Consider the following 13813-nt stretch of genomic DNA (forward strand, 5'->3'; position numbering starts at 1 on the left):
ATTTGAATTTATCAAACTTATATATATCGAGAACTGCTTGGTTAATAATTACTTTATATAATTATATTGGTTCAAATAGTTTAATTTTGCAATTCGTTTAACTTAATTTAAAAAATATGTCTTGTAACTAAAAATTATTTATGATTCTTATTTTAATAAAAAAACTAAAAAATAAACTTGTGTCATATAAAATTTGCAATTTATATAAATATGGATCTTTAGAATTGTCAATAGAATATCAATTATCATTATTTTATATATAAATTTACATCCAAAAAGGAAAATTATTTAATTTAATTTAAACTACTTTCATATATATAATAAATCAAAAATTACTTTATTAAGAGTTACATTCTGTAATTATGCTGATTCAGATAGCTTAAGTTTGTAAATATTTTCAATTGAAATATAATGAATGAAAACTAATAATTAAATTACTTATGATTCTTACTTTTAATAAATATATTTATAAGTAAACTTATATCTTTCGTTAAATTGAGTAATTCTTATGAAAAATTATATAGATAATTGCTCAATTATTTGTTGAACTATTTCAAAATATATTAAAAAAATATAATTAATATATGTAGCTTACATTTTAATTATGGATTTTTAGACTTATCAATTAAAAATATATGTGTTTTCTTATTTTATTTTTAAATTAATATAAAAAGAAGAAAGTGCTTTTTAATTAGAATTATCCTATTAATCAAAGAATAGAATTGTAAATGAATTTGAAATATTATTTATAATTCTGCTTGCTTGTTATATTGATCAATTGCTATCTTATTTATTTATTTTAATATAATTTATCATAAACTAGAATTATGACGGATTTTATAAATCTAAAATTTTTAAATTAATAATTTGCAATAAAATTTGATATATTTCTAGAAGGATTTGCATCTTTTCTTGAATTTCTAAAAAGAATAATAATTATTCGTACTATTTATTATTTGATGATTTATTAAACGCTGAACGTAATATTACTTAAACCTTTCCAGGTTTTAAGAAAATTTCCAAAATACAAAAAACATATAATTTTTTACATAAATTTAAGTAAATTTTGAGATTATTTTAAAATTAATAAAAAGTTTTAATTTAAAGACAATTTTGACTGTATTTTGGAATATATTTTAACAATCATGACACTGTTTGTTGAAAAATGAATGGATAAAGTTTATTTAAAAGAGATCTCTAGTTTAAATTAATCTAGTCTTTTTTAAGATAATTAGTTTATTTCGCTTACTACTAATCTCAATAGTGACATCAATAAATTCTTAAGGCATAATATATAATAATTCATCAGATGAGTTCATTAAAAAAAAGATAAATATAAATCTAAAAACATTTAAATTGAGTAATATATTTAAGTAAAAAATTAATAAAAATTTCAATTTAGAAAAATAAAAATGGAAAGATTGTCTTCATTAAGTTCTTAAATTACAGTAACATAAAAAAAATAATAGGGATAAATTTTTATTTCATATTTTTGAATAAAATAAGAGTTTAGAAAATTTTGTAAAGATTGAATCTAAGACAGCTTACAACGTTTTATTAATATGCAAGCCAAACTAACCATAGTCTTATGAAATATTAGAAAAGATATTTTAGTAATTTACAATAAATTATCAACTTTTTTTTTTTTTAGCTATATAATTATAATGCATATGTGACTGTACCTTGACATTTATTTATAAAAAAGGTCTAGTAAAGCTTAGAATCTCTTAATTAAAGTATATGTTGAGAAAGGGTTTAGCTAGGAGGACCCATAATTATTCAACGAAAGATATTCAAGCGATTGTGATTTTTTTGAAACTGAAAGTTGTGAATAGTAAATTGACGTAGTAATAACTTATGGAGGTGACGGGACAATATTATATACAGTAAATAAGTTTTAAAAGAGAACTACGCCTCCAATTCTTGCAATATCTGGCGGAACTCTTGGTTTTATGTGCATTTATTCTCTTTAAGAAGTAGAAATTTAGCTTAATAACTTATTTCAACGCTTAAAATAGAAAATACCAATTCCTATAGAGAGAAAAATGAGACTTTAGTTAGCAAAGGTAAATTATATAAAAAAATATTTTTAATGAATTATCATTTTATTCTTAGAGAGATCTTTATTTATCAATTTAGTAAATCCTTTCTTATTCTTTAAATTTAGTTTTCACCAGAAAATGAGATCACTGAAGTTAAACATGCAATTAATGAGTTTGTTATTGAGAGGGGAGCATTGAGTAATTATTAAATTGAATCTTTAATTAATCTTATATAAACTATTAAAAGGTGCTTGCTTAAGACTCTAGATATTCGTTGAAAATATACCTCTTACTGCTCTTTAAACTGATGGGCTTATTATAAATACTCCTACTGGTTCTACAGCATATTCTCTAAGTGCTGGAGGACCTATTATATATAATGATGTTAAGTGCATGTCTGTTGTTCCTATTTGTCCTCTTTCTTTATCATTTAGACCATTACTCCTACACCCAAGTTAAAATTTAAAAGTCAAAGTAATTTAGATAATCATTTTTAGGGAGCTGATAAATATAAAATATTTTAATTAGGTACACCCAGAGAGTAGAAATGAAGCAAAAGTAGTAGGAGATGGTTAATTCACAATTTAGCTGCTAAAAAATGAAGAAATAGTTATAACTAGTTCGAATTTCGATGTTCTTTGTAAAATAAATTTTTAAGCATTAAGTAAATAAATATTAATTAAATAAAATAATAGTAATAAATGATCAAAAGAATGAACTGAATCTTTAACAGTATATAGTAAAATTAAAAAAAATGCTTAGATGGAGCTCAAAATTTAAACCAAACTTTAAGAGCTGAATGAGGAAAATAATTTAAAAATTTTTCAAAAAAATAACCTTAAAAAACTAATTTATATCATAATAAAATATTAATAAAAATAAATTGATAAATAAATATTTAATAAATTCTACTAAATTTTTTTTCTAAATTGTATATATAACTATCTATCTATCTAACTAACTCTCTATTAATTTATGCATATTTTTGTATTCTTTAACTTGGAATAAAAATATTTATTCTTATCATTAAAATTTTTTTTTATATTCTATCTTTAACTTCAAAATAAAAAAAGTAATCCTATCATTTAAGTTTTAACAATTATTTTCATTAAAAGCTAACTAATTAAATATATAAATTGTTATTAAAGTTTTAATTATTTTTACTTAAATTAAATTTATTTAAAAAGGTTGATTAAAAATGATTTGATACTTGCTTAATTATTCAAAAATTAATTTTTAGAAAAATAGAAATATAAGTAAATAAAATAAATGATATTATTAAATTATTTTTATTTTAAAAAATTAGTTTTAAAGATAAAAAGATTTCATAAAAATGAAAATATTATTTTAAATATAAAAAATTTTTAATAGCTATTAGAAATAGAAAATAAAATAAAATGAGCTAAAGGTATGATGTAAAAATAAATAATCTATCTTGGTATTATCATTTAATACATTGAGAAAATATTTTTAAGTTACAATATGGTTTTTTTTATATAACCAACTAATTAGAAGTTGAATAAATTGTTGAACTTACAAACAAATTAACAAACTAAATAACTAACTAATTAGATAATTTACTTACTTCTTTAATAATAATTTACGAGCAGATTTTTTGCTTTAAATTTAAAATAATAGTGATTGTTTGAGTGATTGATTGATTGATTGATATGTTTGGATTACATTGAAATAGAATTTATTATTTTTTGATTTTATTTTTCTTGAATTAGTTTTTTAAATTTCTTCTTAAAACTGTCTGAGTTTATGAATGTATGTATATCTCAATTTTTTGGTATGTTCATGTAAAAAAACAGAAGGTGATGATAAAAATCTTAACTCTTATTTGTTGCTTGCTTATATAAAATTCAGAAAGTAAGGATTGGAGTAAAATTATTTATAAATTACTAATTCATTTTATTTAATTAAGTTGTTTCTACTTCTAATAATTTTTTAGAGCTAAACTGATTGATTTTCTTAATAGTTTTATATCTTAATCATAATTTAATTATTATTGCTATTATAAAGACGAAGAGACAGTAGAATTAAGGTTATCTTCGATTTACATTTAACTACTTTCTTAATTTATAGTTGAAACTGCTTACTAGGTTGAGCTGTTTAACTGCTGTTGAGAAAAACCTTAATTACTTCCTTATTGAGAAGAAGTAGCTCCGTTACCTTAATTGCTAGTAGTAGGGTAGAGGAATTAAGTTTCATCATCTTCAGCTAATAACTTTAATTTTCGTTGTCTTTCTTAGAAGAAATCTTTTTTGTAAATATCCTGATCAGATGGTGTATAGCTATATACTTTAAGTTTTTATTATTCAGCATTTTCTTTTTAGCGCTTTTCTGCTAACAATTTATCTACTACTTTATTTGGATGATAATTGGCCTCTTTGCTACATATATCTTCATAGCGCAGGTTATCTTTATCATCAAATTAACGATCTATGTTAATAAGACCTGATCTACCTAAACGCAAACGGGGCTTAAAAGGTATAACATTCTTTCTTTTAGAATGAGGTACTTCTTAATTAACTTAACTGTTTTGATTCTGGTATTACATTTCTTGTTATCTTTATAAATATGGCATTTTTTCTGGTGGAATATTTCTCAATTAATTTTAGTCATAATGTGGATGCAAATAAGGTGGGTTGACTTATTATGGATTTTTATAAAATTCTTAAATTTATTGCTTGCTGTTTTCAGATTGACTTTAAACTACTGTTGAAGGCTTATGAAGCTTTTTGAGCTACTAGGCCAACTCAGTTTTACTGTTAAGAATGTGAGAAAATTGCTCACGATCAATATTTTTTGTGTCAAGATTACACACTTTTTCCATTGTTAGCTCTCTCTTAACAGCATCTAAGTAGATACTTGTAATGTAAGATACGAATTCAAAATTATCTGTATTGAAAAGCTATAAGTTAGGATTTAAAGAAATGTGTGGTTCTTTGTTCTCAGTTTTCTAGCTTTCTTACTCTCTTTCCTAGATAGACTATTTTTATTACTATTAATCAGGATTTTAAGAAGAACTTTCTTAAGGGTTTAATTTATTATTTTGTTTTTAAGCAGAGTCTTCTCCATTTTTGTCTCCTTTTTTAGATATTTGTTTTCCTTTTTATACATTTTCTTTTTGATTAGTTAAAGGAGGAATAAGTGGAAGAGTGACGCTAGTTTAAGAAACACTTTATGTATTATTATTCCCTTTATTTTGAGTTGGATCTTTTTGAGATGTTATAATAGGAGTGCTGATAGGTTATTCAACCTATTCTCCATCTTTCTATGATTTTTTTGTATTCTTTTACTTTTTTAACTCTACCTCTGCAGTTACTTAAGTTTCTTCTGGCTATCTGTTGCTAGCTTTTGTTTTCTTTAACTCGCCTTTTAATATAGCTAAGATAATTTATGTAATAAAATAGCGATAAATAAAAATAATTACCATTTTGTAAGTTAACACTATTTGATGTTGATATTGAAGAAGTGTTGTTATTATTGTTGCCATTTGAATTAGCCTCTGAAGACTTTTAGAATTCAAAGTTTTACTTAGGTTCTTTATTCATACTGCTAATAGTAGGTTTAAGAAGTCCCTTTTTAATAATAAAGTCAGAGTTTTTATGTACTACAGGGAACAGATTGAAAGCAGTTAGTTATTCGTTAAGTTGGCTATTTTATAAATGAAGCTAATTCATTTTTTCATCTGTCTTCTATTTTTTTATTTCTAAATCTTTGTAATTTTCGAATACATCATCTACAAAGAAATATTATAATTGTTTATCTTATTTGTACAGCTCACTAACAAAAGACAAGCTCTAAGATTCGAGAATTATTTCTTTCATTTATTCTCTTAATTTGATCTATTGAACTAACATCTTATACTTGATCATTTCTTCTTTTAGTTAAGTTAATTTTTAGTATTGCTCATCATCATTCTGTTTCCTAGATCCTCTAAGTTTCATTTTCTCTGCTACTCTAGGACGGAAGGCGACATGAGGATCTTTATCGTTGAAGTTAGGCTTCCAATGCAATCTATTTTTTATAAAATTAATATTAGTAAATAAATCAATTTAAGTAAATGTTAAATTTATTTTTTCCAAAAAATGTTGTTTTTCAAAATATTTTATGATAAAGGTTGATTGATCAAAATTTCAATCAGTTCATTTAAAATCGTTATTCTATTTTTGTAAATTAATACTAGTTTTACTCTATTTTATTTAATTATTAAAAAATAGGAATGTGTAAAAAATATTATTAATCAAATAGCTGATGATTAATTTGAAATAAATATCCACTTTAATATTTAAAATTATTAAAGTAATTAATGATGATGGGGAAATCATTAAATTGCAATTAAACAATTTAAATCAAAATTAATTTTTCCAGCGCCTTTAATTGAATTTTAAAAAGTTTAAAAGTAATAAATTATAAACAAACATTTCATATTTTCTCAAATTTAATTTAGAATAATCTTTAAGATATTGGTTAGATAGAAAATTTTAGAAGATTGATTTTGTTTCAAAAATGTGTTTAAATTGCTGCGCAAAATAATAAATAATTTTCTAATTTGATCATTTGATATACTCTGTTTGTAACCTTGTAGTTCAAATTTGGTATTATGATTAAGTTTTTGATAGGCAACTGATGTTATGTGATATTTATTGAGTAAGTAAAACTCTTTAAATATTAATTTTTTTGGATTATAAATTTTTGTTACATTTGAAAATTTTTAATTCTAATTAAAGATGAGCGCGAGAATAAAACAATCTATATTTGCTCTTAATTATCATTTATTTATTTATTTTAAATAAATTAATTTAAGATAATTTTTTCAAAAAGTTAAATATTACAAACAAAATCTTAAATTAAGAAAGAAAAGTGAATTAATCAGCTATACTAAAGATCAAACTGGCATTTGATTATGCTTATACTTTTAAATTAACATTTATTTACATTTTGCACTAGTAGAAGTATAATAATAGTATGTGTGACCCAATTAAAAAATAGAAAATTAAAATTTGAGCAGTAGGAAGAAATAATTTAGTAACTGAAATAGTTGTTGAAATAATTTGATTTATTTATTTATTACCTTAATAATGGTCTTTTTAATAGATCTCTTTTACCTTTCCAGTAGTTATAAATCTTTTCCAAATTAGAAAAGGTATACTTATCTCTTAATTCGTTGCTGATATAATCCTTCATGTCAATCCAATTTATCATAAAATCTTTTCCTGACTTAAGTTCGAAATTTTCAATTAAAAATTCTAATTCTTCTTCTTTCATATTAAAATTATTAGATTCATTAAAATCTTTCAAAAATATAATATCATCATCTGCTAACTCATATTTATCTTGTAAAGGCCAAATCTAATCTTAGCGAATCCTAATATAATTGCTTGTATGTATACGTCTCTTTTTATATAAATCATCAGCTGTTTATTAGTTATTATTGTTTTATATTTTAATGTTAGCTGCTGCTATGATAGGTATTTCTTGCTTTTTGGCTAGAGCCATTCCTTCTTTATCATTTTTATCACTATTTAAAATAGCTACTTATGCATTGTTTAACGATTATCCGTTGCTTGTTTAACCCTCATTATCAAAGCTATTAAACTCTTCCCAAACATTTATACGAGTCACTGTCCTAAAATAATCTATTTGTCTTGGTCTTTTAATCATTTCTCGCTTTTAGTTTTTTTATAAGATATCTAAGATTTCTAATGCGATAATTGATTTAAATCAAATGAAGACTGATTTATTAATAAATAAATAGATAGATTGATATATATACGTATCTAATTAATTAAATTCTTTCCTGTTGTTTTTTTAATTTTTTTGTTTTTAATTAAATTTTAGTTTTTCTTCTTCTAATTATTTAATTAATTTTTCTTTCTTGATTTTTTCTGAAAAAAAATTGCCAATTAGAATCTTTTGCTTCAGAGCTACTCTTCTTATAAGCTTTAGCTGATTGGGGGAGAAAATAACTATTTTTATTGATTTAGTTATTTTTCTTGATCTACCTATTTGCTTTTTTTTTTTTGGCAAATTTTAATTATTTTTATTTTTTTTTAAATTTTTAATTATATTATTTTCATTCAATTTCTTAAAATGATAACTCGCTTTTTTTCATCTCTCATTTATAATCTATTTTTTAAAATCAATATTTAACTCTTTTACATTTTAATTAAATGATTTAAAAATATTTCCACATATTATGTTTAAATTTAAATTAAAAACTCAATTTTAATTATATATTGTTAAACAGACTTTTCACCCTCAATACACATTATTTACTATATGAATCTTTTATATTCTTATTAAAAGTTTTGTTGCAAAAAATTTTTGTTATCATGACTGGTTTAATGTTTAGTTCTCACTAATATATAATATTTTAAATAATTTATTTAAAATTATTAAAAAAAAATAAAGTTAAATAAATTGATTAGATAGTTATTAATTCATTTATCAGTAAAATAAAATAGATGGAAAAAATGTATAAATGATACTAATAATGGTCTATTAAAAGCGTTTATATTTGTATTATGTTGAAAAAAAAGGTTAAATTCATAATCACTATTACTTTTTTTAAATAAGATAAAATCAGAAAATAAAAAAAATTAACTAATAATTAATTGTTTTCAATAAAGTTTAGTTTGGTTATAAAAATATTGTTAACTCTTTCTAAAAGTTAAAGTTCTAAAGTCTAATAAATAAATTTTAGAAAATAGTAGAATGAACGTATTTAAAAAGCTTGTTAAATAGGAAAAAGAGTCTTCAGCTTTCAGTGAAATTATTGGTAAAGATAGGAATATAGAATTTAGTGACCTAAATAAGCTAAAAGTTGGAGATTTAGTTGATATAATAAAAAAATACGATTAATATGTAGTAAAAATGAAAAAAGATACTTAACCAATTTTAGAACAGCATGAAGAATACTAGTAAAAAGTTTAAATTTTAGAAACAAATCTAAGAAGCAAAGTTTTAGAATTTGATGAAATTAATTCTTAGTTGTTAGAAGTGCAAAAGCACCTTAATATTGAGCTATCAAAAAATATTTAACTTTAGCAAAATTATGAATTTATAAATAAACAAAATGAGCATCTAAAATAAAAATTAGAATAAGCTTAAAGTAACGGTTATTAATGTAACACTCCTATCTAAGCAAAGAATGGGGAGGAGGATTAAGATCCTTAACCTGAATAAAAAACTAATATTGTATTGCGTGCAGATTCAGAATTATTGATGTTTACAAATGAATAAGAGCTCTAACATTTAAGAAATCTGTTTGATTAGCTCAAAGATGACGTAAACGCCTTTATTGAATAGCTTGGATAAGAAGGTAAAGTTGTTTCAGACAGAGAATAAAAAAAGAGAGATGCTGCTAAATAAGAAAAAATAGCTGAAAAAAAGGAAAAGAAAAACAAAGAAAACGAAGAGGGTGATGATTAGTAGTAAGAAAGCGAAGAAAATGAAGCAGAAGAAGGTGATGAGTAAGAGGAAGTAGAAGAAGATGCTGATGAGGAAGAGGAGTATACTTTAGAAGAATTATGTGGAAATACATGGGATAGTTTGGCTTAATTTAATGAATAGATGGAAATTCTAGTTTAAAATATGAAAGAATACAAAGAAAAGAGTAATTTCAACTCAAGCAACAACAAGGATCTTATAAATAATTATGAAACTCAGCTGTTAAATAAGTAGAAATAAATTGATCAGTTTTATATGGAAAAAGGTGTTTAAAATTTTTATTTTACTACAAATAATATATTATTTAAATTGGCTAAAATTCAAATATTTATTTTAATAAATTATCAATTTTAATACAAAATAACTTATTAATTATTTTATTTATTTAATGCATTTCATAGAAAAAATTAATGAAGTTAAGAAATAGCTTGAAAAAGATTTCATAGAAATAAACTAAAAGCTTGCTGATGAGAAAGGTAGAAATGCGTAATTAGAAGATAAACTAGCCTCTTTTTCAAAGCAATTTTAAGAATTATTTACAGAAAATGAAACATTAAAGGGATAACTAAAGCAGCTTAATGAAGAAAAATCTAGCTTAAGCAAAGAGATAGGAAATGTTCAAAATATTTATGCTTAAGAAGAATAAAAACAAAAAGAAGAAATAGATGAATTATAAAAAGAATTGGATGAAATAAATGAAGAAAACGAGCGTCTTAATGAAGAATTAACAAAAGCTCGTTAGGATTTATATTTGAAAACAAAAGAGTTAGACAACAAAGATAGACAAGAAAAGCTAAAAAGTGCATAGATTGCTAAGGATACACAAAAATTAGAGTAAAAATTATAGGAAGCTGAAAAGGATTTAGAATAATAAATAGAATCAAATCATTAAAATTTATAACGCCTTAAGGTATTAGAAGAAAAAAGAATTTAAGAGAAGAGTAAAATGAAAACCCTCAAAGATAAAGTGAAGGAGTTGCAAGAAGAGTTGAATAAAAAAAAGTTAGAAAATGCTAAAGACTTAGAAGCTAAAAATAAAATGCTTGATTAATTAGAAGAAGAAATTGCAGGTCTTAGATCTAAAAGTAATGTAAAAGAAGAATTAACAAAACTGACCTTAGAAAAGGATGTTAAAATTAAAAATTTAGAAATTTAACTCTAAGAGTAAGGATTTAATTTATAAAGATGGGAAGATAAAATAAATGAGTACAAATAGCAGTTAGAGGATTTAAAAGAAAAAAATGTTCAATAAGAATAAACAATTAAAGTATTATTAGAAAGACGTGAGCAGAGTATATAAAAAATATAAGAGTTAAATGCTTAAATCGATTTGATGAGGAATCATTCCAATCCTACTACACAGGCTCGTATGAATGAAATTTAAAATTTAGTTGAAAGAGCTTCTGCAATAAATTAAAGCTCAAATTCTCTGTCTGATGCTTCTGGTTCAAACTCAAATAAATTCTCAAATAATTTCCGTACTTAATAATAAGATAAAACCCCTAAATAAATTCCTAACGATTTCACTATAAGTATTTCTTCTAAAGGATAATTACCTCCAAAAGCACCTTAATCATTAACAAATAGCTCTTAGCCTTCTCTTTCTAAATTCTCCTAAAACGAAATGAAATATTTGAATGAAATGAAAAAAGAAATGGAATAAGTCTATAAAGATTACATAAGTATAGCCTTTGGGTATGAAAAAAATTCTGTAAAAGAAAATAACGAAAACTTTATGAAATTAGAAAAAAAGATCAATCTTTCCATCAAAAAGGCATAAGATTTAATGGATGCAATTGAAGATATGGCATGAAATTTTATAACTTAAATTCAATAAAAAATATCCACAAAACTTATTTATTTATTCAAATAAATTGCAAAATATTTTAAAATAAAGATTAAGTTATTTTTTTAATTTTCAAAAGTGTTTCTACATATTTTATAAATTTCAAAAAGATCTTACTTACTTACTTTTTATATTTTTCTTTTATTTTTTCATGCTTTTAATAATTATTTATTGAAAAATAAAAATTAGCTATTCTAATCATTTATTTTTTATATTTTTTATTTCAATAAAATTATAAATTTGAGTTGGTTTAACTTATTTTTTGTAATACAGCTATTTTAACTTATTTATGTGTTAAATTACTTACAAAGTATAAAAAACTAAATCGAATTTGTGAGTAGATTCTCCACCATATTTTTAAAAAAATACAAACTTATCTAAAAAAAGGATTTCAATAATGATCATTTTGATTATTTGCATAAATAGTTTGCCATTAAATAATTTGACAATAAGAAATTGTAATTTATTAATTCATTTGAATTTAAAAGTAAATATTATATTAAAAAACGCAGAAAATTTAGCTTCATAAAAAATAATATACATAGATCATTTGATTTATTTTGATAAATAAACTGATCAATGGTTATTGTATTTAAGGATGATATTTCTATAAAAATAAGTTAAAATCAAATTTTGATATTTATTTAGTCATTTAATAACAGATTAATTAACTCATAAATTTATTTATTTACTAAAAAAGATATTTTGTATTAAATGAAATAATATTATTATTTTACTTTATTACATTTGATTTAATGTTTATAAAAGATTTTAAAATAAGAATAAAAAAACTCTTTGTTTATTTTAATTAATATTTTATATTTTTGTTTCTTTGCAAATCAATTTTTTTCAAACTTTTAAGTTGCTATTATAAGCTATTCTTTAATACCAGGCTCTGATGCTAAGTGACCAGCATCTGGGACAATAACTAATTAAGAGTTTTTTATCTATTTATGAAGATCCCATGCTACCTTTAATGGAGTGACTATATCATATCTTCCATTAACTATAATTGTTGGAATGTGTGAAATTAAATGAGCATCTTAAATAAGTTAATTCTCTTTTTCAAAAAAGCAACCATTTGCAAAATAATGAGATTCCAATTTTGCAATACTAAGAACTGATTAATCTTCTTCTATTTCTTTCTAAAAATTATCAGGAACTTTGAAATAGGAAATAGCACTTTCGTACTTAGTCCATTCAATAGCAAGTTATTTTTTGGTTTCTTCATTAACATCTGAATTAAAAAGTTGATGGTAATTATGAAGAAGATTATTTCTTTTAACTTCTGGAAGTGCATTACAGAAACTTTCATAGTAATCTGGGAATATCCAATTTGTGCCATTTTAATAAAAAAAATCCATTTCTTTTTAGCCACCAGTAAAAATACCTCTTAGGATTAGGTGTTTAACTTTTTATGGATATGTTTCAGCATAATAAATAGCTAGTGTTGATCCCCAACTACCTCCAAATACAGTGTGCCATACTTCTAATTTCAAGAGATCCCTGATTGTTTCAATATCTTTGATTAAATCTTAAGTTGTATTTTCTTCAGTCACTGCAAAAGGAGTAGATTTACCACAACCTCTCTAATCAAATTAAACAATCATATAAATTTCAGGATTGAAAAAACCTCTATTGTTAGGATTCGATTAGCTACCAGGTCCTCCATGAATAATAATAGCAGGTTTACCCTCTGGATTTCCAGAAACCTCCCAATAAATAGTGTGAATTTCAGAAACTTTTAAAAATCCTGATTTAAAAGGTTCTTTTATCTCAAAAGGAGTTTTTCTGTAATTTTCAGATTCCTAGTTCATTATAATTAGTGTTTGGTTTTTATCAATTTTTATTAAAACTAAATAATCATATGAATTATTTTAAAGCAAATATCTTTATGCATTTATACTTTTTAGATTGGATATGCTCAAATCTAAATTATAGTAACTAAAATATTCTAATCACAAATAAAAATTCAATATATGGAATATCAGAATGTAGAATAGTGTAAACAAATAAAGATATAAAATTGATTTAAGGTTAAAGAAAAGTAGAGTTTTAATTTTGTGTACATCTTGTTAAAAATATCTCATAAATCTAAGTATTTTTCAACATTTAGAATTTATTTTGGTTATTTTCATTTTTTATTTGGAATTAAGCAAGGAAAGAATTGTCAAAAAAATGTTAATGTGTTTATTTATTTATTTATATTAATTTTAATTTGAAATTAAATAAATTGTTTTTTTTAATTAAATTCTAAATTTCTAAAAATACAGAAATTATTCAAAAGATTCCAAGGTTTTAGGGTAAACTTTTAAACAGGAAATAATGTAATTTTAATCTATTTTGAATGTTAAATTTATCATAAATTTATATGTAATAAATATATTTATATAGCAAAGTAATCTAAAGAATTTAAATTAGTAGCTTTACAATTAAAAAATAAAGATAAAATATATATACAGAA

At 22.4% G+C, this 13813-nt stretch overlaps 4 protein-coding genes across 4 annotated transcripts; 2 read left to right on the plus strand and 2 right to left on the minus strand. All coding sequences in view use genetic code 6, as the record gives it.

Annotated features, from left to right (window-relative positions):
• Window positions 1-1412: 1412 nt before the first annotated feature.
• On the plus strand, window positions 1413-2841 carry TTHERM_00048990 (inorganic polyphosphate/ATP-NAD kinase; the record flags this gene model as incomplete). Its single annotated transcript, XM_001014794.2, has 7 exons — window positions 1413-1448; window positions 1507-1613; window positions 1706-2066; window positions 2168-2240; window positions 2290-2516; window positions 2571-2682; window positions 2738-2841. 7 exons carry the CDS (start codon window positions 1413-1415, stop codon window positions 2839-2841), a joined length of 1020 nt encoding a protein of 339 aa, XP_001014794.2.
• A 1110-nt stretch (window positions 2842-3951) lies between these two features.
• TTHERM_00049000 (hypothetical protein) lies at window positions 3952-7715 on the minus strand (the record flags this gene model as incomplete). The annotated part of the gene is made up of 3 exons (XM_001014795.2): window positions 3952-5435; window positions 5482-6068; window positions 7126-7715. The coding sequence occupies 3 exons, from the start codon at window positions 7713-7715 to the stop codon at window positions 3952-3954; spliced, it is 2661 nt and encodes an 886-aa protein (XP_001014795.2).
• A 1053-nt stretch (window positions 7716-8768) lies between these two features.
• TTHERM_00049010 (hypothetical protein) lies at window positions 8769-11316 on the plus strand (the record flags this gene model as incomplete). The annotated part of the gene is made up of 2 exons (XM_001014796.3): window positions 8769-9768; window positions 9905-11316. 2 exons carry the CDS (start codon window positions 8769-8771, stop codon window positions 11314-11316), a joined length of 2412 nt encoding a protein of 803 aa, XP_001014796.1.
• Window positions 11317-12188: 872 nt separating this feature from the next.
• Window positions 12189-13166, minus strand: TTHERM_00049020 (proline iminopeptidase; the record flags this gene model as incomplete). The annotated part of the gene is made up of 1 exon (XM_001014797.1): window positions 12189-13166. One exon carries the CDS (start codon window positions 13164-13166, stop codon window positions 12189-12191), a length of 978 nt encoding a protein of 325 aa, XP_001014797.1.
• Window positions 13167-13813: the final 647 nt, after the last annotated feature.

Source organism: Tetrahymena thermophila, assembly GCF_000189635.1.
Source record: "Tetrahymena thermophila SB210 genomic scaffold scf_8254659, whole genome shotgun sequence".
NCBI lineage: Eukaryota > Ciliophora > Oligohymenophorea > Hymenostomatida > Tetrahymenidae > Tetrahymena > Tetrahymena thermophila.